This window comes from Ciconia boyciana, chromosome 9, assembly GCF_034638445.1.
Source record: "Ciconia boyciana chromosome 9, ASM3463844v1, whole genome shotgun sequence".
NCBI lineage: Eukaryota > Metazoa > Chordata > Aves > Ciconiiformes > Ciconiidae > Ciconia > Ciconia boyciana.
The window spans coordinates 23,959,558-23,985,044 of record NC_132942.1 but is presented as its reverse complement, the minus strand read 5'-3'; the positions used below and the strand labels follow the sequence as shown (position 1 = coordinate 23,985,044).

Below are 25,487 nucleotides of genomic sequence, written 5' to 3'. Positions count from 1 at the left end.
TCAATGCTTCTGCAGCGATGGGGAGCTGAAGGCATCAGGACTTCTGCTGTCACCTTACCCAGCTCTCTGATGGCCTTGGGCTGTAGCAAGGGCTTCGCTCACGGTCACTGCAATCCTCTGGTGTGGTGTCCAGGACCGCTCTGCCTGCATGGTGGCCTCTGCGGCGGTACTCTAATGTGACTCCTTCTTTTTGGTTACTGCCACAGGTCTGCTATGGAGCTTCCTCACCCAGTGCAGCAGCCGTCAGCCTTGCCTGGGCAGCAGAAATACCCACGGCACCTGAACCCACAGGTATCAGCATTAGGGTCCCAAAAGGACAGAAATGAGGTGGGGAAGGAGTGAGCCCAGGCTGTGCCTGCGCCGGCTGTGCCTGCGCCTGCTGTGCCTGCCCCTGCTGTGACCATCCTGGAAGGGTACCAACTGCCTGCCATGGAAAATTTCCACAACTTTGTGGGATACCACACAGCACCCAAAGCCGGGGTTTTCAGGGCACGAATATATTGCAAAGTGGCATCTGCAAAAGGCCCTCCTGGCATGAAGCAGCTCAGCTGAGATGCTCAACTGCACTTGCAAAGGTTCATCCTTGCTGGGAACTGATCTGGGGCAGAGAGCAGTTCTCCCAGGAGCTAAAACCATGTCAGTCTCACCATTTTCACTCTTGGGTGCCCAATATGCATCTTCAACAGTCCTCCTTTAATATGGTTGTGGTGAAAACACAGAACCCAGACAAAATCAAACACCATGTGGCATACACAATCCTGCCTGCCACCCATGAGAGGTTCAGGAGATCAAAGTCTAACGCTGGCAGCGCTGGGAGCCCATCCTGCTGGGGCCTGGCTCTTCGCTCAGCACCCAGCTACCCCAATGCACGGACAAGGCATTGCACATTTTGCAGCCTTGATTTATTCTGCCTCCTCCAGCACTTGATATAGTGGAGAAAATGTTCCATGTCTCAGCTGAAGGGAGCAGAAGGATGTCTTCCCTACCTCCCAAATCAGGGTCCCCAGGACATCCTGGTGGCCTCCAACAAAAAGCATGGGCTCCTGCTCCTTGCAGAGAAGCCTGCAGGGCAGGACAGAACCAGTACAGCTCAGCAGCATATGGGGCTCTGCACTGGTTGTCGGGGTCTCTGGAGGCAGACCCTTCTCAGGTGGGTGACTGTGTGTGTGGCAGGGGAATTTGGGGCTTACGGGCCATTGTCAGTAGGACAATGGGCAGGTGAGCACAGCCTGGGAAGGGGAGGACAACTAAGCGGTGAACCTGAGGGTGAGCCCTGTGCTCTGGGAGAGGGTCATGTCCCAGCAAACTGCTAGCAGTGTAGGACATCCCTTTCCTTCCCAGCTTGTGCTCAGAACCTGACACCTTGGGACATGCTGGACCTTTCTTTCCTTGGACACATGACAGACCAGGAAACCCAGCTCCACTCACCCCAAAGGGCGCAGCAGCCTTCCTGCAGCATGGTGCACAGCCAGACTGGCCTCCTCCCTGTGGTGCTCGCTCTGCTGCAGCACAGAAACCAGGCTGGAGTTACGTACCTCCTGGAGAAGGTGGTCTATCCCCTACCCCTCAGGGAAGGCAGTCCATAGAGACCTACAGAGAGGGGACTGCTGTCACCCACACACAGGTTAAGATGCTAAGCCCAGCTGGGACATCAGAGGTGCAGGGAAAAGTTGTGGGGCCATCAACCAGGCAGATACATGAATGACTGCAAAAAAGGAGGAAACTATTTAGCAAAGGGCATAGAAAATTTTATTGTGGACAGAACTACTAAAGAGCTCCATATATGACTTTGGGGCAGGCTCTGCATGAACAAAGGGCAAGAAAACACATGAGGTCTGCTCAGGGGCACCTGTTGGAGAGAAATTACCAATGCTTTCTGGGTGGAGGGACAGCTGGCCTTTGAAAACCGTAAGCCCAGTTCTCTTGGATGATAGTAGACACGAGGAGAAACAACTGGAAGGATTTTGTCTAACCAGGATCCCTCAGTGAGCAGATGCCCTGGTCTCTGCAGACAAGCAGTGCCATGCCTGCTGGTCCACAAGGATTGGTCCCATACACGCCTGCTTTTCCAAAGGGTCACACTGCCAGTGGGTACCACTGGCCACGGCAACAAGGGAAGCTGCAAGGAGTGTGACCACAGGCCCAGCCTTCCTGCAAATTTAGACATAATGACTTCAACAGCTACATGAGATTTCACTTTTGCTGATCAATGGCTCACATAATTCGATGAAGAGTCAAGGCTCCTCATTCCAGCTCTTTCAAGAGTCAAAAATCAGACAACATAAAAGGATGGTAAGACAGCCCTTTAAAGAAGCCTGGGGTCAGTGATTGTGTCTACGCTGCCTTGCCAGAATTTCCCAAGGACTGTCCCAGGGAGTGCTCAGACTGGATGGTCCTGTCTATGAGCCACACTTACCCCATAAACCCTTCAGCAAAGGGAGGACTCCCCTACTCCAGCTTCACCTCTGCAAGGATCATGTGTCTCCAGGAGCAGCTGCAGCACTTTGCCTTTTCCTTGAAGGCAAGCACTACTTGAAATGTCCACTGCATGAGCACCACACAGCATGGTGTTGGCCAGGTGATAGTGCTGGGGTGCTTCCTGAGGGAGCTGGGCCAGCTGCCGGCATTCAGGGGTGCTACTGGAATGGGAAGAGGCTTTCAACATACAGCAGGTGCCTTCCTGCCTCTTTCTGCTGAATTGAGCTCTCCAGAAAGAAAACTGTCTGGGCCTAAAGCTCCAGGGGAAGTGGACTTTGCATGCACCTCAGAGCAGCACAGAAGCCAGTGTGAGCACTGGGATGATGGGCAACAGCCAGGCTGGGAAGTGCATACAACTCCTGGACTGGGAGTCCAGCCTGCCTGTCCCATGTTTGCTGTGCCCAAAGAGCATTTGTCCCCAGAGATGCTATCCTGTTCTAAACCACTTCTGATGAATGCTTGCAGACTGAGCTAGGCAAGGGGAGGAACAGCTTAGCTCGACTCACACAGGACCATGCTTTGTCTTGTCCTTCCCTAACCTGCACCCACTGTAGTCTGGAGAAAGGGTTGTTTGCAGTTTCCATGCATCAGAACATTTGGTAGAGTGATAAAGAATTCCTAGGCTTCCTCTTCTCTGCTGGTGCACCTATGTGTTCACACATGCCAGCAGCGTACAGTGCTGGGGGCCTGTCCAGAAATGGTGCAACTGGTCAAGCCAGCTGCTCAGGGCACTGGCTGTGCCGGGGAGGCAGGGGCTGTGCAGGTGCCGCAGCTGTCAAATGACAAATCGTGTCAGGCACATCCATGCCAGTGGCAAGGCCCATTGGGATGTATGCGTAGCTGCTATCCAGGGCTCTGAGGTTAGCTGGCTGCTGGGCAGATCTGGGCTTGCTGGCAGCCCCAGCCTCAGCGCTCAGCCAGGAATTTGAAACGGGGCATGTTGCCTGGGGAAGCCAAGAGGGCAGGGAATGCACTGTAGCGTGGCAGCCCAGACAGCTCTCTGCTTCTCACCACCAGCACAGGGTGCTGTGACTCCAGGCACTGGCTACATGCCTCAGTGTCTGGTGTGGGACTTTTCTGCAATACAGAGACTCCAGGCTTGGCTGTGGACTGATGTGGATCTGGCAGCCTAGGAAATTGAAAGGTTTCAGGACCTGCTGTATGCCAGAGCTTCTGATGAGAAAGCTGCACTGTGGGGCACCCCAGGCTGCTGGGAAGGTGGAGCAGGTCAAACTACGCTGCCTTACAGAATACATGCTGGTGAACTTGGCTTGAGGGCACACAGTGGAAAGCGGTATAGGGACAGGGCAATCCTGAGGTTATTCCCTGACCACCTGCTGAAGCCCCTGTGCATGATCCAAAGACTGACAGGGTGTAAGCAGATGGGAAATTTAGTTTTCAGGGTGCAGGGAACAACAAAGATGCAGCCTTGTTCTTCCCCACACACTCTCCCAGAAAGTTACTGCAGTGCTAGTGTGCAGAGAGCCAGGAGGGTACAGCCCTTTCCTATGGAAAGCACTCGAGTGCTCTCTAGCAACATGCCTACCACAGGTTTGCCACCTTATTGCCCCTTGCTTTTGGTTGGGTAGCAAGAAATGTCTTACTGCAGTCTGATAGCAAGCACACAGTGCAGGGATGAGTCCCTCAGCACTCTACAGAGTACTAACGCTGCAGTCCTTAACCAGTGGCAGCCCTGGGCACGTCTCTATCAGGGGAGACTGTTCCCCCTTGACAAGGAGAGTGGAACTGGGCTTGGGGGCACTCCTGGCTTAGGAATAGGCAGCAGCCAGAAACAATGATGCAGCGGGGTTTTTACTGCCTGTCAGCTAGTTCTGCTGGAAGATGGACATCATCAGGTAAAGGGACACTGCTACCTCCAGGGAAAAAGATGAGTCACTGGAGTCAAGATCTTTGAATAGCAACATACAAATAGGAAGAGAACCTCTTGCCTTGTCCCCAAAGGCTATGGCTTTGGAAAGCTGATCATTAGGCCGCTGTGGTGTTTGTCCTTATGTCCTTGAAGCACGGATCATGTCTGCCCACATGTTGCTTGCTGGTGCATTTTCTGTGGTGTGGCTCGGATGTGCTCTCACTGGGCTGGGGCTGAGAGACATGAGGTTCTCCACTGCTCTTACTTACAAACACAGCAGGAATCTTAGAAAAAAGTTCCAGGTCTTGTTCCACGCCTCTGTCTTGCTGGCAGCTTTTCCTTTTTACTTTGTGCCCAGAGTACAGATTCTTCTTCCTGTCGCCTCTGGGATTGTCTGGGGACAAGGGATAGTCTTGAGAGTTGCTTGAGCTATTCTTAGGAGGCCCATGAAGGGACATGCTCCCAAGGCGAGTCTGAGCCACAGGAATCTCATGCATGGACTCGGCGGACTCTGAGTCAGCTGGGGGTCCTGCCACCTGGATGAGGCCGATGCTGCTGGGGGGCACAGCAGCTCTCAGAGGAAAAGCTGGCACTAAGAGGCGAAGGCTGTGGGAAGAAGAGGTGGCAGCAGCCATGACTGGGAACTCTACAGATGGAAAGAAAGGGAGAAGAAAGCTTAAGAAGAGAGAGAGAGCGAGCCCTCAGCCTCACAAAGACGTCAACAAGCCCAGAAACTCTGACATGGTTGATCCACTAGTGTTAAAGAAAATCATACATATATTTATGCAAAATTAGATATGAAAATGTACAGAATTCTACACTCAGCAGTGTATCCAAGTCTGATCATTTAGAGTATCTCCAAGTACTCAGAAGCACTCATTTTCCCGTCTTAGGCAAGTTAACTTTCTGCCAGTGCTGGGTTTCATGACACACTTCATTTCTGTGTGCCAGCAACCAGAAATCCAATCCAGAAGCAGAGAAGCTGACTGGTGCACTCTCACCTGACTGGGGATCTGGGAAAGAGGGCCAAGGTCTAGCGTGTGTTTTAGATCTGCCATTCATTGCTGAGGAAGAAGCCTTATGCGTCTTCTTTCTTCTTTTTTTCTGTCGCTGTGAAAGCAAGTGGCCCAAGAGAAGGGAAGTCACTTCATCAGCCCAAAGTAATGAGACACTCTTTTTTTTTTAGTTCCTACCTCTTTTTAATTCCTCCTATTTTTAATAATGAGCATTAAGTATGACGAAAGACCAAGAATATTTTATAGTTTAAGACTGAGTTACTATAAAGCAATGATAGAGAACAGGTATTAATGAACACATACATTGTCTGCATACAGCGATTCTCTGTGTGTAGGCACCTTTAAGCTGTTGTCTCATACAGCTGGAGCATGTATGAGAGACTGGTAGACAAATGCATTTGTAGAGTCAAACTAGAAGAGGGGACCAAAAGTCACATAGCACAGGACATCCCAAGAGAGAGACAGCTCTTGTCCAAAGTACAAGTATAGTTGAAAAGGAATTTTTCTTATCATCTAAATGACAAGACTTTGATTAATAAGCTTGGAGGAAAAAGGGAGAGCACCACCACCTGCCATTTGAGCAAGGGGGGAGAGCATCTGGACATAGGTACGGGAATATCAAGAGTGCAGAAAACTTTACTTTGGACAGCTGTTTCATACACTCAAGCTTCATATCCACACACACCATCTTTCCCTGGGCAGATGCTTTAACTTCCATATTTGAACGTATAAACTGTTAGATTTTGCTCTACAGAAACATGCACAGCTTGTTACATCAACAAAGTAGTATAGATACAGTCACTGAACTGCACTGGAGCAGCAAGATATTGTACAAGTTCCATGTATTACAGCTGAGCTGCAAGCTTATGAAGGAACTGCAGAATATATCTGATCATGTGTAAGCTGAGACAGGAGAGTATCACTTGGATGTAGTGACTGCAGGGCACAGCCATACCTGCACATACACTCTGAGGACAGGTAGAGCATGTGTGTGAAGGAGGTAACCACAGTTCACACTAGAGTGAGTGTGCGCCCATGCAACTTGGTGAGTCGTCAGGTGTTACGGTATGTAGCAAGTCTCCTGCTTACCTGAGAAGAGACCGCAAAGTGAAGAGATGGGAGGTCAGGAGAGGAGCTCTGCTCAGGGTCAGCTTCATCATTGCGGACATAGAGCTTTGAAAAGCTAAAGATATACAAGATGCTTCCCTTAGACACGATTTAACTCTGATGCCTACTTTGCTTGCACGTACAAATCTGCCTGACCAAAGCATCCCCCGCCTTGCACAGCATTCCCAGCAACACTGCAGGGTAACTTTTCCTGCACAACTGAGCAAAATATGAAGGGTTTCCTCTCCCTTCCCCAGGGACATGAGTTAATAGGCAAGGATTACTTAAGAGACAAGGTTGGTGCTTTCCCATGAGTGCTTGCCTGTGTTACAAACTTTGCTGTTGTGATTCATCTCTCACAGCATGAAATCATATAACTATAATGAGCTCAATATAGGAATTACAGGACAAATCAGGCAGCTTTAAAGTAATTTTAATATAAAACAGCCTAAACACAGTATTCTAGGAAAGATATTTTCTCAGGGGAGGGGAGACAAGTACTCCTGCAGGTATTTACCCTCCTGAAACTCGAAGATTTCACCATGCCTTGGTCAAAACATTGGTGCTCCCTATCCTCCTAAGTACTTTTGTCTTAGGATCCATCAGTGACTTTGATGACAATTTCCTATTCACCATACATGCTGCTGGGAGACTCCTATCTATGACTTTACTCACCCTTTTCCTGAAGTTACTGTTGAGAACTCCTCTACTTGAATACCAGGGTCTGTATAGCCAGGGTTATGTGAAAAAAAGTCTGCTTCCTGAAAACAAAAACAAAACCAAAAGAATTAACATTTTCAGACCAATATGGACTGAAAGAGATAAGGAGAAGAGGCATTTTCACTACAGAGATGTCTTCTTCCTCCTTCCTCAGCTACATGCCAGGCATTTTCCATCCTTACAGCTAGCACAGCCGAAACTCAGCAGGAGTCTGCTGCTTAAGAAGATGGAAAACCAAGATTGGGACAATTAGAAGTCCCTGATTCATTCTTTTGTCCAGCCAGTATTTCATGTGATTCAAAATCAAATCAGAGTGCACTTAGGGAGACCAGCTTAATCATTTCTTGGGACCACATTCAAAATAACACTTAAAGCCCTCATTAGTTATACAGTTCAATCATAGGAGTTAAGCAGTGAATGCAAAAAATTTCTTTTAAATTCAAAATGGAGGTGAGGAAAATGAAAGCATGCAACATATAGGAAAAACATAAAGTATTTTCTGTTTCTTGTGTGAATCCTGTATGGCTAATAACAGTGCTGTTTTTTAAAAAAAGAATGTGATATATCGTTCATTTGCCTCAGGTATAGATGAATTCAAAGTAATGCCATCCTGAACTTTAAAATTACATACTTTCATAAACATATAAGAAGACTTAACGAATAAGTCTCCTAAATCCAAGTGTCTGCATTACAGAAAAGGGCTCCCAGTTCTCCCTCAGAAGGACACAGTTAAGATAGATAGTCAGAGTACCAAGTGACGCAGGGTATGAAGCCCTGTTGTCAAAAAGGATAAACCATGCTCAGGAGAACCTTGACACTACTTTTCAGCTGCTATTAAACTTGAATAATTAGCAAGACAACTTCCTCTTAAACATTTTAGTGTGCAGTGACTATAAAGACACATATACATTTCAAGGCAACTTTTAGGTGGTAAAGACAGAGGCATTTTAAATGCAATAGGCATTAGCTTCCAAAAAAGCTTAAACAAGCTGATGAAGACCTATTTGTCTGAACAGCCTGATCAGCAAACTTGAGAAAATGAAGTCAAAGTTGGACATCCCACAAGCGGGTTCCTGAGAGACCCAGGGCCTCTGCACTTCAACAAATTCATAAACAGTCGACAAAAGAGCAGAACAGTGAGATGAAGTCTGGTGATTATACTCCCTTATGTAAGGCAATAAAAATGAAAGCCAACTGCAAAGAGTTGCAGAAGATTCTTCCAATATTGAATTATGGGGTCATAAAATGGCACACGAAAATCAATATTGTTAGATGTAAAGATGTAAAGTGATGCATGTGGGAAAAGTAGTGTAAACTTTACATATGAAGCAATGGTCTCCAAACTAGAAAAAGAATTCATGGCGCTGCACATTCAGTGGCAGCCAAGAAATAATTTCAGATGATAGGAATGAAAAGGAAAGGCATAAAAAAAGAAAACAGAAAATAGTTTCCTGTTACTGAATAAATTCATCAGCAGCCTGGACACTGGATTCTGTATAGTGTTCCAGCATCTTCCCCCACAGAAGACCTGGAAGAAGATATAGAGAAGAGTGACAGGAACAATGAAAGGTATGGAGCAGTTTCTGTACAAGAAACAGCTAATGGGTCAGGGCTTTTCAGTCAGGAGAGGAAATACTCAGGACAGGTATGAGCGGAGAAAGCAAATGGGGAATAATTGTTTACCATCTCTCTAACACAACATTTAGGGAGCATCAAATGAAAAAAATCAGGTAGTAGTTTCCAAAGAAACAGAAGAAAGGCTGCATTTTTGACACAGCATGGAAATAAGCTGTAGCACTCACTGCCATAGGATGCTGCAGGTGCTAAATGTTACATGGATTCAAGAAGAAATGAGAAAAGTTTGTGTGAGAAACCAAAGCAAATACAAAGCCGTTCGAAGTTTTGTGCTCCAGAAGCCTCTAACACATTGCCAAGTGCTGGGAAAGTGTACTGGGGACTACAGCTCCTGTGCTCTTTCTCAACTTCCACAACTGGCCAGCACACTGGTCTGATCAACTTTGGCCAGCCTTCTTTACACACCAGAAGAGATACTTCCAAAATTACTAGTTGCTTTTGAACATCTTGGCATCATTGTCTGGAGTCTTGGTACTCGTGTAATTGTTAGATAAGGGAGTTGCCAAACTGGAAAGACTTCAGCCTTTTGTAACATGCTCTGAATTTAATTGGTCTTGTAAAGAAAAAAAAAAAGAGGTGGAAAGGAATTTGCAGCTGTTTTATAGGTGGTGACATCAAATTTGAAGGGAATTGGTTTAGCAATCCGAAACATTAGAACTTTCTGATTTGAGAATTATGCTATTTGGGGCTATTATATGCAGGGTTTATCCAAGTGCAGGATTAATAATCTGCAGAAATTAATCACATGTATTTCAAATAGAACTTGTAACTCAAGTCAAATCATTGCTCATCATCAACTGAACACCAAGAGTACATAAATGTTTCCTCAAATCTCCTTGGGGACCAAATTATTAACATTTACATTCAAGCCTCATGCACCTGAGTCACAAATGAAGGAGACCAGACACGAGACACGACAATCTCGTGTCACTGTAAGCATACAGGCAGGAAGATATAGGTCTTTTCAGAGGAAAGCACACCATGGCTGAAATGAGCTGAAGCAGGAGACATCCTCATAAGACCGCGCAGAGTAACTGAAAACGATCAGGACTCAATGTCCACAGCGTACAAACAGGACTGCAAGACTGGCATTTCAAAGGATATTAATAAAGGATACATCTTGAGAATATCATGAATAACTCTTTTCAAGCAGGGAATGAAAGAGCTTTTTAAAATCCATTTTGTTCATTTCAGCCTTCTATAAATTATGTATAACCAAAGCAGCCACATAAATGAAAGTAAAGCATTAGAGCTGACTAGCAGAAGCAAATGGAAGAAGGCTCGATCAGTAGAAAACACAACGTTCTCTCAGTGTGACAAAAACTACAACCACAGCGCAGAGTCTCAGCCTCCCTCCGCTCCCACAGTCATTAGCAGGACAGCCAGCATCCTTCAACTGCAACAGCAAGACGAAGCCACCTTTTGCAACTGGGTTGTTAGGATTCAGCTTTTACTCTTGCTGAAAATAGACTGCTCAATCAACAGACCGCCCAAGTTCATTGCCACCTTGCAAATCCTGGTCATGCTCAGACTTCCTCTAGAGGCTGAATACCAGCCGTGTCCACCCCAAGTTTCATGGTTACAACTTCAGGATGAATTCAGATCCCTTGCCTGCTGCAGCTGCTCTCACCATCCACTTCAGTGACAGCCAGTGCCCTGAAATGTCGTCTGGCTGGAGGGGAGGCAGAATTGAACAGGAAAAAATGGTTCTTATCCCAGGGAAAGTGTGTCTGTTGCAAGTGTTGAGGCTGAAAGTGAAGAGTAGGTTCATCTTAACCAGACATTGGAAGAGAGAAGCTATATTGAAAATGTGAGGGAAGCTGAGTAAAATCTGTGTTTATTATTTAAAATCAAACCTCACCAACCTGAATCAGTGTCCAAAGCAAGTTCAAAGCTTTAGGAATGTGAAAAAAATCACATCCCAGCTGGCCTCACTATGAAAAGCAGCTCCCTGGTATGAATGCAATTATGCATTAAAGCATCATTTTTGGTTTAGTTCATATTTATTTGGTCTGCTATGCAACTGCCTACAGAAAAAACTGTTACTTGCATATGCTGCTTTGGGTATAGTAATAGAGGCAAAGGCTGTATATGTCCAACTGTTTTGCATGTATATGTCCAACTGTTTTGCACTCAAGTGTGCAAAATTAGGGCTTTCACTTTGTGCATGTTCTGAGAAGGATTCTACAAGCACATAAAAATCCTTTAATCTGAACAAGAATCCTTTAACTTGAACATAGCTGAAGACTTCACCACAGACAAACATGGAAAACTGAAGCCAAAACCAACACCCAAGTTTGAATAAGGCTCAAAACCAAGGATTAAAGGGGAAATGTATGTTTCTTCTTACTCCCTGAAATGAATGAACAGTTGAGACAAAAGTGGGAAGAGGATGATTTCCATTTTATGCTTGCAACATCTTGGACCAATTACAAAGGATTTCTGTGTTCAAGCTAAAGAAGGCTGTAGTCAACACAGCTTACAAAAGGCAAGTCACTTGGTGTACTCCTACTCCAGTCTATTTGTTTGTGTTTATCTCTTGTTGCTATGTAAGAAACAAGGAAAATCTGGTGGGTTAACATTTTTCTTAACAATGTTACTGGGCATCATCCAGTCATTCTTGTTCCCCAAGGTACTAACTGCAGTCCTGAAACACAGCACTCCTTTCACCCTGCTTCTTCCGGGCTTGCTGCTTCAAATTAACCATATTCACACATACCTAGACAAGCATCAGCGCAGCCATTATTGAATGGCTATATCCCAAATGTGCACACACACCGAGTCTACCAATCAAAATTCAGTAACTAGGAAATGATTAGAGCTAATGCTTTATTATTGTTCTAATTTTCATGGTAAGCAAAGCTCTATGAGACAAAGTGCCAAATATTTTTGTTGTTATGGAAACCTCTGTTTAAACTGAAAGTTCAACTTTTCCAAGGCAGTAAAAAAATGTACACGAAAAGCTGGGGTCTTCATATTATACGAAAGGGAATTAGCTCACTTTCCCCTTTGCTTTGATAGGGAAAAGCTATGAATGAGTCCAGAGAGATCCCAGTATCTCTACACAGAATACCTGGATAAAGCTTGGATTTAATTAATTTCTTATGAAACATAAAACTGGTTGTATAGTAGGTAACTTACTTGCATAAAGCTAGATAGAGTTACACAGGCTCACAGAATCGCAGAATAATTTAGACTAGGAAGAATTTCTGGAAGTTTCTAGTCAAACCCCCATCAAAGCCAGTACAAAATTTGTCCACTCAAATTTTGAGTAACTCCAGGGATAGAGCTGCCTTGCAGCAAAATAAATGACACTGAACCTTTCAATTCATAGCGGAATATATATGCCACTGCAGAGTGTAATAGCATTAAACAGCTTGTAGAAATCTTTCTACAGAGATACAGATCAACATCACGGTACTCACAAGGACCCTTTTTACTATGTAGTCTCAGTTGAAAGAAAAGCAGATATCTGGGTCATTTCTGAAGACTATTGGTGTCCCTTTCCTTTTCAAGATGGTTAAACTATTTGGTATTATTAGCTGCTTGATGATTAGCCCCAGTTTCTCCAGCCTTAGAGCCTGTCTCACCTTCAGTCACGACCTGTGATACCACTCACATAAACCAGCAAGATGTGCACTGCCACCAAAACAGATGGTCCTGTCCTTTCCAGTGACAGGACCCTTCCCACTCTTCAGTCATCCTCATTCATGCTGACACAGGCATTTATGTGACTGCTTGGTGAACCAAATGGGAGGGAGCTGGGCCAGCTAAACACGAGCTCAACTATTTTTTTAATAAAGTTTATCCTTACCCAGATGAGTTCCCCCACCCTGTTCACTGCATGACTGTAATGAACAGCTGCGCTGGCAGAAGAGAATAGATAGTATAGGGCCCAAAACAAGTGGTGGAAGAAGAGTGGGTGGGATTGATTCCTTTGAAAGCAGTACTTGCTTATGCCTGAAGTGTTCATCGCATTTCAAGCCTTAAACTCTCTCACATCCTACTCAACTCCACCAAAGTACCTCTGAAGTCTTATCTTTAGCAACTGCCTCTAAAATTGGGAGCTTGCAAAAGTGAAGCAAACTTTACACTGTGGACAAGTGAGGCTGTTTTTGAGAAATGGACTGCAAGTACCACAAGTACCTGACTGGGTCTCACTTGGGAGGGACAAGACTCCAGTTGCTTGTCCACCTCTTTCACCTCTTGCTGGGGACGCTGCTGCAGGATGTACTCGTATGTAGTCAATTTGTTCCACACTGGGAAGAAAGAAAGAGAGCTGTCAGTGCAGGAAAGGCCACTCCCTGATTACACTTATACAAACAGTCTGAATAACTACACAATCAAAGAGTAACTGTAAACATGAAGACTGATGATACTCTAAGCCAAAAGTACCTTTGCACTGTATATCTCTATATCCTTTGTTCTCATCATCACACTTTCTCATAGTCCCAGTATTCTTCTAAAGCCTCATATACACAGTACAGCCTTCTATACTGTAGTAATTTATTCAGCTCATTTCAGAGCAAATCCATTATTCATACCCAACATGGGTAAGATCTGTATCATACAGAAAGCTCAGTGAGTAGTCAGAAGGTATGTGATGCTAAATGGAGAAAAGAAATTCAGCACATTAGTGTGTCCTGTAGAGGAGATCGAGACACTTAATGTCCAAAACAGTGAGCATTAAATGCCCAACCTATCTGGTGCCAAATAGACGTGTTCAGAGTTTATATGTGCCTGAGCTTATGTGCTCTGAAGGGCTCCCCCACACAAACACATCTGCTTCCATGAATGACCAAAAGTATGTGACGTTTCTGAGCCACTTGGTTTCTTCATGAGACCCAAAACATTACGAGGATCCAAAACTCAGGTATTCCTCCCATAATGACCCTGTTATGGTAGGTATTTTTAGAGCACAAAACCCAGAAATGGATGCTGAAGGTTTTTAGTGCACAGCCTGGTAGTCATTCTTCCTTTTTACAGAAGCATACTAGTTAAAGCAGATGCCTAGGATGTGGGCCATCCAGACTTAAAATCCTTCTCTGCCTGAAGACATTTGTATCAGTAACATCTTACTTCTCAAAACCATGGCCTAAACACAGGACTACTTCACAGGAAAGTGAGGGAGAGCAGAGGAGAAGGTGCCCCTCCTGTTAAAGCAATGACCTTATGAATAAATAAGAATTCAAGATCCATTTGGCCAGGAAGACAGACCATAAAAATGAATGTGAGTCTGCAGCCAAGTGATTAGTGAATGCATTTAATGGGGACAGTGCAGGGTGACGGCAAATGCTCCTAGAATGGTACTGTATGCTTTATTTGAGAAACAGAATATTGCTTCATAAGCAAAGGGCTATAAACCATTTTTAATTTAGAGTTTGTTGGTTTCTGAATACTTAACCGTGAAACTTTTAAAATATTTTAATAGAGCTGTTTAGTTAAAAAATACTGCAGTTGTCTGGCCAGATAACACTGCAGCACATACTGTGCAATATATAATCATAGCCTGTGAAAAGCCCCATATCCCTTCCTATATTCCCTTCCTATATCCCTACTATTTTTTTCTTTTTATTCCGCTTACTATTGGCCTCTCAGTATTGAAGAAAAAAAAAATATCCTCCCTCCAAACTTCTGAAGTGCCATGCTTCACTGAATGCCTCTAGAACTGAGTCTCAATCAAGACTCGTAATTTTGCATACATGGACCTACTATTTTGAGAATAACCTCCTTTCTTCCATTTGAGTGATAGCAGTGAGTAATTAAAATCAGGACAGTAATTCTGAAAATTTCACTGTGCTTGTAACAAAACTAGATTCTAAAATTTTCATAGCCATACCTGACTTAAGCCATGTTTTTTTATGTGAAGCTTAAAGGCAATACCACTCACAGGGGTGCTATTTTATTTATGTAATTTAATTATTTAAAAAAAAAAGGTTTATGAAGAAATACTCATGAGCAATAATTACTTTTTAATTGGTAAACTCTATTTCTAGTCCCAAAAGAGGTTAGACAGTTCATTCCGACACTGTCTACCTTAAAGTATTCAGATGAGACTATTGACAATTCCAGGTGTGAAGTAAGAGGAATTTAAACCAGACATACTTTGTCTATCTCCCTGAATCCCAGTTATAAGTGTAATGCACACTCATATGGAACACACAATATAGGCTTCAATATGGTAACATCGCTCCTTTTAAGCAAGGACTTACACACCACACTTCTGCACAGCTGGAATCAGTTTCAATAGGGTAGCAGATTTTAATGTAATAAAATGTTAACAAAAATTAACAATAAGTAAACTCTGTTTCCATGTAAGTCATAAAGATTTAAATTCGTCCAGAAATAAAAGTTAAGTTGGCTCAAAATTTATTCTGAAAGAGAAAAAAAAATCACCCCGAGGCGACAGTAACTAAAAATCCCTCAAACCCAGAGCAGAACTAACGTAACACATGCACGTTTCGGTTTGACAAGAACAAGCATGTCTTTATCCCAAGGAGGGAGCACCCTCTTGTGGACGCTGTACACAAAGACAGGATAAATACCGCGCAGTACTAAACCTAATAATCCTTTATTTTTCATCCAAAAGAAATCTTCCTGGAGCGGCCCCAGCTTTGTTATGCTTTTAGTCTTTCTACAGTGTTAGATCGACCTTTGAAATCTCCAGGCATCGCCATTAACCCAGCAAAGTCAACTTTCAATTCCACCAAGAAAGCAAAATCGCAGTGTGACCAAATTTAAGTTAAGCTCAAAGAGGCTGTAAAAGGAAAACGACCATCCATGACCTCACTAACTGTAATGTTAATGCCAGCTGAGGAACACTCACCCAGTGCACTTCAGCACTGAAACTATTTTCCTTCTGGAGCTGCACTGGTTTGTGCTGACCTAGTTTGTGTTGGCATCCGCATCGCTGTTAACTGACAACCTAAAAATCCATCCAAGGATCCTCTGTAACTGCCGTCCTCATTTCTCCTCCACCACATCCCTTCTTCCCTAGTTTTGGCACCACCGACTACTGCAAGCGTAAGATCTTTTCTCATCATGACTTACGTCAGGCAGCCAAATAGCATTGGCTTAATCTTAGATGATGGATGAAAAAAGGTTTTTGATGCCTATCTGTACATAAAGAAACAAAAATATCCCTTCTTGACAGAGCAAGAAGTAGGAGATCTAATGAGGAGCCTTTCTAAAAACCTCTTCCTCTAAATTCCACAAGTCATTTTGTGTCGATACAGTACAACTTCCATAAAGGGACCTTGACCTGGACGTCAGGCCTCCTATTAGAAATTTAGATCAATACCATCCACATTTCTCTGCGGTAACGGAGAAACAGGCTCTCTCACACAACAGAAGTACTGGGGAGCACAGTGAAGAGACTCACAAAAGCCTGTATGTGGAGCCAATCTGAATCTGCCATCACTGGCACTGAGCTGGAATTAACCAGTTCATCCCACCTGGCCTCTCTACTACTCTCCCATGTGCTTTCAGTTCCAGGATAACACAGCTTAGACACACGAATGCACAGGTCCAATGCAAGCCCCATATTGCACGTGCACTGATAAGCCTACCTGGTACTGGGGGAAAATCAGAAGTATAATCTTAAATCCAAATTTTCTACCTTTTCAATGGCAATCTTGCACAATGTGTGTATATTTGTGACACAGGTGAACACACAGTGAATGCAGAATGAGTAGAAGAAGCTAAGCGAAAATGAAATGGGGATGCAGAAGACAGGAACATAATACCTACTAAGATAGATGTGAAAGGTCAAGAGGTGGCCTAGCAGGATCACGGTCATTAGGCTCAGAAGAATAAAAATCCCAGCTGTGACCAAAACGGCAGATGCCCGAGTCTCAACAGGAGCTGCAGGAAGAAACACAAACCAGCGGTCCGTGTGGTTCTTTAGAGCTGTAAAACAAAAAGAGTTGGAAGTAAGTAGATTATCCAGGCATTAAATATCTCTAACTAAACTTTACAGCTGGAAATATTGTTAACTCAAAAGTAGCTGCAGACCCATTATGCACTGGACGCCTAAGAAATCTTGTGTCTGCAAGGCCTTTAGGACGAGCAGTTAGCTCTGTAAGGAAAGACATTCCGTCCAGCTGAGCAGAGATACTCTTGCAGAAATAAAAAATTGAAGGAGTAAGGAATTGAGTTCCTCCTCAGTGGGAGAGCCCACAGAATCCAATCCCATATCGAGCTATGCTGGCTGATTCACAGGATGATCAACTGAAGCACTGCTAGTACCATCAAAGTGCCGGCTGGAGCGAAGCATCATGGGGTCAATGAAGAACTCCACAAAGACGTAGCAAGCAATGAGCAGCAGCAGCCCAAGGCCCAGAATGGCAGACAGCACGCTATTCAAAAAGAGCCTGCCAAGAAGGTAAGAAATCTGAGTAGCTTCAATAACATCACACATACAATTCAAAATCCCAACCTCTAATAAAGATGGAGATATAGACAGCTATCCCAAATTACTGTGAAGCTTTCTTACACTTAAGATAGATACTGGTTAACAGTCTTACTTCTGATTTGTTACCCTGAAGGACTAAACTGTGACCTTTTAGAGCAACCATGGTTACAAAACAGTCAAGTATATCTAGGACAGACAGAGCTCCCTGCACAAAATCTCAAGACAGTGTAACGGGGCACCCTGCAGTAACAACTTTGCTTTCCATGTGGTTTTAGTGCAAGAAAGTAAACTGAGAAGCAATAATCAGTGATAGCCTCCTTATTCTTTACCGTAAACCTGGCACAGATTAGAGGTGCCTATATGCTGCTGTAACTTCAGCAGATGTTCAGCTACAAAATTCTAAGTGTAGGAGTTTTATCCCTGGTTATTTGAATGTCACAATCATGCTTGCATTTTCCATCTAGTTTTCTCATGACTGATTTTATTCAGCCAGGGTCTGAAAGAAAAGTGGTTCTGTGTGGCTGAGTACAGACTGGACTGAGATGCAGGAGAATCTTGGGAAGAGAAGGGGTGACATTATTGTTGCAGTGTTGTGCTTCTGTCACAATGCCAGTCTCTTACCAGTAATTCCTCTCTCCCACGCAGTTATTGAGCCATTTGCAGTGGTGATCAAAGCCACACACACACTTGTTGCAAGTTCCACAGTGCTTTGACTTGGCACTCCTGCCAAAGAAAGGGTGGCATTAGTGTGGCAGCACCACCTCATTACCATGACTTTCCAGTGACACAAATACAGGGGGATACAGCAGTAGAGATCCTGGTAATAGTGAGAAAACCTTCTACATCAGGTAGATGTAGAACACTTCAACACCCAAACATATCGGCCATATCAGCCATCGTTGGACCACAATCCCAAACACTGCAAAATTTGCCTTTCAATGCACTGCGTGTTTTCTAATTTGGAGATCATTGATTTCTTATTTGAAACCCTTTAGCAGTTCTACAAAGCTTGATCTTAATGTCTGCCCTCCAAGCATTTCCTGCTACCATATTAGTATCTAGCCAGATACAAGCACACACGCACAAGTTACATGTTGTTAGGTCAAACACCAACATCCAGACAACAGGGAACAGTACAGCCCTCTCCACACAACATGTGAGCAATTAAATAAAACACAGAACCATGCGCACATTTGACAGCAGGCAGCTACCCAACTAACTGAACCCTGCCACAGGATGAAGTTTAACTCGCGCTATAGAGCTTCAGGGGCTCAATTTCAATCTTATAGTCTAACGTTAAAGACTAATGGTGAAGTATAATGGTGAAGAAGACAGAGTAGTAGAAGGAAAAGAAAAGATACTTACACATCTACATCACAGACATGGCAATGATGGTTTTCAATGACATGTGCATGTTGGTTACGACTGAAGGTGGCTAGAGGCCCTAGATAGTTTTTTTCTCGCACATTTGCATCCGCAGGATCAATGGAGACTGCAGTAAGATGAACAACTAAATGGTAGATAAAACACACTCCTGGACACTGAAGTACACAGTTAAGGATTGTATGAATGATTTAATGCATATATTTTTATCCTTAATACACAAAGCCCATAGAGATGAGAAATATATGGCTTAGAATTAGAAATCGCTATATAACTGATGCAGCACATTAATCTGAGCATCTGGAAAAAGATAACTGAATCTACAGGAACAACCCTCCTTATTATATACTACTCTGCCTCACAGAAATGCCCTTCCTAGCAGAGGAGTTTTTAAAAATTACCTTTACTTACCAGAATCTGACCACACGTGCAGACTGTTGACATAGGTCCACATTTCTTAGTCCATACTGACTCCTTGGAAAGGAACAGTCAGTTAAGGCCATGCACATGCCCCTTCACAAGACCAAACTTCCAAGAAAGGAAAAAAAAGTCACATAAAGGAACTAATACTGATCACCTTGCTTTCCTTTTCCTTAGTCAGAATCCCAAGGAAGAGGATTACCCCTCTAAAGTAGGCTCCTACACAATTTACAGACAGACAGTATCCAGGATTTGTCATTGTTTCTTGAAATATTACCTGTTTGGATTCTTACTTCTAAATGCAGTAGCAGAGCAAATACAGTTTAGCAGTACTTTTGATCAGACACCTGAAGTAACTGCTGATATTTGGAAAGAATGTACAAATATGTAAGAAAATACAAATACAAAGCAGCAACCCTGCATGCCTGGAGTACCACTGTGCTCGAGAGTTTGCTTCTCAATATACTGCAACTAAATGAGCATGAGTGCAAAAATTAACGTTCCGTTTTATTTGCTATACATGCAGATGTGCACATCATTGATCATACTAAGACCTATGAAAACAGAGCAGCATAGTAAGGAGAAAAAGGAGGTCTTTGAGAGGTGTAGCTGACTGGAGCTCTGATGACTGGTGTAGCAGAATGGGAGGGATTTCCCTTTGACATAAAAGAGACATTAGTGCTTTATTAACTGGTAGTAAAACTTTGGGATACATTAATCTATTGAATTAGAGTGACTTTAGATTGAGTTATGAAGATATTTGGTAGACAAATTCATGAGGTTTGCACCGTGATAATACCAAGGATTTGGGTAAGATAAGTAGACGTAAGACCACTGTGAGCTAAAGACATTAATGCCTAAATCACACAGGTGTAACTAAAATGATAAGCAAAAGCATCCCAAACATATCAAAGGCTCCTTGGACATACATAAATCAGATGTATAAATGCTGTAAGTGTATATCCCATCTCTTCAGAACTTTTCCCAAGATTCTCTCTATAATATTTCTTGTTTATCTGGTTCTGCTAAGAAAGCACTAAGTGGCACTGAGCCACTTAGTCAGTTTTATTTTCACCGGGAAGATGTTACGGAGACATGACAAAAGCAAATACTTGCTCACAAATTATAAACCCTCACCACCTTGTTACGTACTAAATTCAAATCTCAGGATACCCTCTTCCAAGCCTGCCACTCCCCAGACAATCTAGTCCACCAGAAGCCAGGGCCTGGCCTTGAGGAAGTTCCTTCCTTGGGCGCAGGTGACAGTACAAGGTGGCACTGGGAGCACTGGGATTGCTCCCCGGCACACCCCATCTCTAGTCCCTATCCTTCCCAGCTGCAGGAGCAGCAAGAGCGCACAGCTCTAGGGAGGTGGGTTGAGGACAGGAAGTGGAAAACACAGGCTGGGCTGAGTTAGGCTTTGCTGGGCAGCACACAAGACAAGATGCCTTCACAGTATAAGCACCTCATCTTCTGATTCTACACACATTTAGAGGACAGTTAGACGTGTATTAAACTGCTGCTCAAGACTGTCCCACGACAGACCTCTCCCCTGAGGTTCACACTACACCACCTTGTCTTTCACTCACAGATTTTCTACAGAGGACAGGGAAGGGCCCTGGGAGAAGATCAACTGCCAGCTATCACAAGCAACCACACCATATAATCATAAACATACAAAGCTGCCTTTCAAGACTCATTCAGTTAGCACAGGGAGGTGTGGCTGCCCATCGCGGCAAGGATGTTTCAGGAGGGGCTTTCAGTACGACTTCCCTCAAACCCTGCAGCACACTTGTAGAAGAATAAAATAAAGCAAAGGAGACACATAGGCAGAAGTAGACAGCAGAAGAGCCTCAGAGGCAAAGATTAACACCTTAACAGAGAGTGATGAAGGAGACAAGCTGAACATCAGTGACCTACCTAAAGTTGAAGGGCAGAGAGGATCTCAAAATAACTGTTTTTTATAGACATGAGAAGATCAAGATTATGGTTATAGTTCAGAAAAAGATCCTGGCTCAGCTGCTTTCTCCTATGCTTTCTATGCTACCTAACAACTATTTTTAAAAAGTCCCACTGATAGTTTATTACAGTCCATGTTCTCCTCTTGACCAAAGGATACGATATAGCCAGCGGGCAGCCAGTGGCGGGGCAGGAGAGGAACCAGGATTCCAAAGCCAACCAGCGCAAAGAAGAGGTACATCAACCAGGCAATAATCTGGAAAAGGTGCAGAGGCCAGCTCCAGCCATTCCTTCGAGCACGTTGGACCTGCACCTCAGGAACAGCTTCACCCAAATTCTCTGGAGCTGTCTTATTGGGAGGTTTATTGCAGATATTCATCTACAGAAATCAAAAATGGAAAACAAAAAATATGTGATACAAAAATATTGTGACTGAGCCCCAGTCCTGGAGATATGGTCCAAGGTGGACAGAAAGTTGGAGAGACTAAAACAATGACACATCTGAAGAGACACTTCTCTCTGCACAGGGGATTTGTGATCGATAGTAACAAAAGGGAAAAACCAATTACACACTCTAAAAGCAAGTGCTGATGTCTGTGTGAAACAACAGCTAAGGGAAACTTGCAGGTTTTGCCAGTCTTTGAATAGATCTAGACCTAAATTGAGTAAAAAGAGCAAAGAGGGTATTTTGGTGGCAGTCCAGAGATGGAGTATGATATGCTGTGGTCTGGGGATGTGTTCACGTCAGAACGCTGTTATGGATGACGGCAGAACAAACACTTTCACCTGTCTCAGATATGCCATGTTTTCCTTCCAGCTAGTGCAGACAAGTGTACTGAGAGCAGGTGGCCCCACTGGAGCACGTGGTCTGGAACCACAATTTAGCACTACACAGCATCCAAGCAAACAGAGACTCCTTTGTCAGCAACAAAGGAGTGGAAAGACTAGAAACTGAAAAAGTGAACTCATAATGTAATGACAAAAAGGGGAAAAGAAGCAGGAGTTACTCCACAACACAAGTATAAAGCAGACTTGCTAGAAGAACAGAACAGAAAGTTACGTATGCAGGACATCCATGCAGCAACCAGCTTGATTATTCAGCTGTCCTACGTCTGGAATCCTGGCAGGAGAAAGCAAGACTTAACTGCAAAGATGAGTTACAAACCATAACCTGGGAAGTTCCTGATGTTTATGATTCCTGTTTGCACAACAGCTACGAGCTCAGAAGCGATTTCTCCTTTTTTCAATTTGTGTTGGATTATTAGTTGTTGCTTTTTGCTTGCCACGGAGCCGGGATGAGCTTTTAACAATAGAGAGTTGGGCTGATCTGCTTCATGGAATACTTGGGTGCAACAGTTACTAGGGAGTACAATAAAGGCAGCAGGTCAGAGGTAGCATTGCAAAACCAGCACTAAGAAGCTCTGCGGGACCTGAGCTGACTTGAGGTACCTCTGCACCATGCTCACTGTTCCTTAGTAACTAAAGAGGATGTTAAATTAACATCTAACAGAGATAAGCAACTTCAATTAGTCTGATTAACTTGCACATGAGAGTGCTGAAAGAAAAGGAGGAGGTCTCTAGCTCACTTGCGGTATTTTTGATAATGGTTCCAGTACCAGAAAAATGCTGAACGGCTGGAAGACAGCAAGCATGACAACGTGCTGAAAGAGCAAGCAGAACAATACAGATCTTGGTACATCAATGGTCCTGCATCAGTCTCAGCCAAAGGGCTGGAAATGTCTTTTGGGGTCAACTGGTAGAGTAGTGGGTAAGAATACAAAATAACATAACTTATGCTCATCAGCACAGTCTTATCAACAAGCAGGCTGGAAAAAAAAATTCCTAACTTCAGTCTTTGAAGAAATTAGCAGTATCTGCCTGCATTCACAGTTTAAATTGCTACATGGCACCTGGCTCATCAATGATGAGAAATAGTTACTAATCATGTGATATTTTTCTCATTAGGTTGTTTAAAACTTGCTTGCGCATCACTTTGAGCTACCTGTTACAAAAACCACTCAGATTATTTGAAGAAATTCCCAGGTTTCTCTTTTCTCCTAATCAGACTCTGGTAGGGGGAGCCAGGCCCACCCAGACCCTGGAATCCCCGTTTTGCTGCAAGATTTTGCTGTATTATAACACCAGGTGGTTTTAACATTATGTTATTTAATATCAAAAACTTTGGTACAATTCAACAGATTTTTTTACATGGTGAACTGCAACTAGAGCTAAGCGTAAGCTAGCTCTTGGCTGAACTATCCCTGAGGCTGCAGTCATCCCACAGCAGTGTCTGTCTGGTAACAGACTCTCAAGAAGGAAGCAAGCTGCGTGTAATGCTTCGTCTGTCCTTTGTCTGCCCCGTTTCAGAAGCGAAGTTCCTCTTGCCTTTCCCTTATGACTTGATGGCTTCTCTTGCAGCTGATGCACTGATTATCCACCAATACTGATGAAAAACAAAGCTAGATGTGAAGAGACTCGAGGACACAGCATCTCCCCTTCCCAGCAGGGTGCCCTACGCTGTGGGTATGCCTAGCACTCCTTTCTACCCGGCTACAGAAAATGCTGGATATAAAAAAAAGGAGCACGAAGTCACCATCAGGGCTTACTCGGTCACCGTAGACAGAGGAGAGGTGACTGAGTTGACGCTGGTTGTTAACTATACTAGTTAACTGTAAGTCAGCCGGGAGTTATCAGGTTCACCCCTTCGGATGTTCAGCCATCGGAGAGCCAAGCGCTGGGCAGCGGGAGGAAGCATGCAACCAGGCACCGGAGCATGCAACCAGGCACGGGGCAGGCACCGGAGGCCGGGCCGGGCGAGCGGGGTCCCGGGCAGCCGCTCCGGGGAGGGCCGGGTAGACCCCTCCCGCGGCTCCGCCACCGCCCTTTCCTCACCTTCTCCCCGCAGAGGCGGCTGAGAGCGGCCCCGTACCCGCCTCATGCCCAGGCGGGTAGCGGGGCCCCGAGCTGAGGCCGACGCAGCAGCTCCCTGCGCCTCCGCGGGCTCAGGCCGCTGGGGCCGTCGCCATGGCAACGGACGGGGCTACGGCGGGGCGCAGGCGACAAAAAATGCCGGGCGCGATACGGGCTGCTCCGGGCCGGCGGGGGGGGTTGAGGAGCGAGGCCTCGCTCCACATGAGCCCCGGAGTGGGGCCCTCGCTGGGCCCGCAGGCCCCGGGTCCGGGGCGGGGCCTGCGGACCCAGCGAGGGCCCCACACCCGGGCCCTGCGGGCCCAGCGAGGGCCCCACAACCGGGGGCTGCAGGCCCAGCGAGGGCTTTGTGCCTGAAAGCCTGGCTGCTGTATGCCCCCGCCTTCTGTGGGGAGGCCTTTTGCTGGGGGGCCTCACACCCTTTGCCCCCCTGAGGACAGTCCCTTCTCCCCCTAGCCCGCTGCAGCACCGGCCCTTTGGCACCTGCCCCTGCATTGCATCGCTTGAGGTGCAAGCAGGGGTTTTACAAGCTAAGGGCTTTACAACTGGTGGCACTGGGTATTTGGATTGGAAAGCCCTGCACTATCACTTTGCCCTGGCCTTTCATCGCTAAGGGGGATGGCGAATCCTCCCAGGAATGGGGAAGGCCAGAAAAGTCATGACCCTTCAAAAGGCATCCTTGGAAGGAGCGGAGGGTGCCTGTGTTTCATCCGTTTGTCCCCCCAAAGGCAGCTGTGAAGTGTTGCTGGTAACACTGGCTGTGGTTTTATGAAAACACCCAAGACTTTCCAGGTGGTCAGGGCTGGGGAGGCTCCGGGAGCAGGCGGTGGAAGGATGGGAAGCCGGTTGTGAGCTGGAGCCAGTTGTCCTGCTCCCTGGAAGCTGTTAGGAAAATTCCCTTCCCTAAATATTAAATCAACCAGTCTTTATAGTATGAAAATGTATTAATTTTGTTGATACATATATTAGTTCAGGTTATACAGTGCAATGTAATGAGGTAGTGGAATTTTACTGGAGACTTTGGTATTGTTTGTTCTTAAGTAAAACTAACTAAAGGACAGCCCGGCCCTGGAAATAAGGACTTTGCTTCGTGGAAGCTTAGAGCTGTCCATGAAGGATAACAGATACCCTGGGTCAACTGAGATAACGCCAGCATGCCAGCCCCTCTGACACAGCTTTGAAACCCTCCCAGTGCCGTCTGGCATCATAGATCAGCAACTCTAGCAAGACCGACTCCAGGAACACCTGGATCAATAGACAAGCAGCAAGAATGCTACAGAAATATCATTGCTTTCCAAAGTTTTACTAAGATTATTAACCAGTAGTGTGGGTGTCAGTGATTAGTCAAATTGTGTTGTACCTTGTACCTGAATGTTTGAAAGGTATAAGAAACCTGTGCAAAACCACATTCGGGTTGACCAGTTTGGCTGGGACACCTCATGTGCAGGAATAAATATTTACCCTTGTAATTCTCTACTTCGCATCCCAGCCTCTCTCCTTGGTCGGCACGGGCCAGCTGCGGATTTTTGTGATGCAGCACGGCCAGCCCCGCCAGCCC

The 25,487-nt window shown here is 44.9% G+C and overlaps 1 protein-coding gene across 5 annotated transcripts; it reads right to left on the bottom strand.

Moving 5' to 3' along the window:
• Positions 1 to 1,741: 1,741 nt before the first annotated feature.
• On the bottom strand, positions 1,742 to 24,170 carry ZDHHC1 (zDHHC palmitoyltransferase 1). 5 transcript variants are annotated; one of them, XM_072873334.1, is made up of 12 exons: positions 23,608 to 24,170; positions 22,167 to 22,360; positions 21,162 to 21,380; positions 18,605 to 18,780; positions 17,861 to 17,962; positions 17,074 to 17,198; positions 16,576 to 16,734; positions 12,973 to 13,085; positions 7,147 to 7,232; positions 6,454 to 6,547; positions 5,350 to 5,458; positions 1,742 to 4,994 (listed from the first exon to the last, which is right to left on the bottom strand). In XM_072873334.1, the coding sequence occupies exons 2-12, from the start codon at positions 22,167 to 22,169 to the stop codon at positions 4,465 to 4,467; spliced, it is 1,716 nt and encodes a 571-aa protein (XP_072729435.1). In that variant the 5' UTR covers positions 22,170 to 22,360; positions 23,608 to 24,170; the 3' UTR covers positions 1,742 to 4,464. The 5 variants fall into 5 exon arrangements, with proteins under 5 accessions (XP_072729435.1, XP_072729439.1, XP_072729436.1 ...); XM_072873338.1 differs by having other exon boundaries at positions 22,173 to 22,360; XM_072873335.1 differs by having other exon boundaries at positions 23,894 to 24,170.
• Positions 24,171 to 25,487: the final 1,317 nt, after the last annotated feature.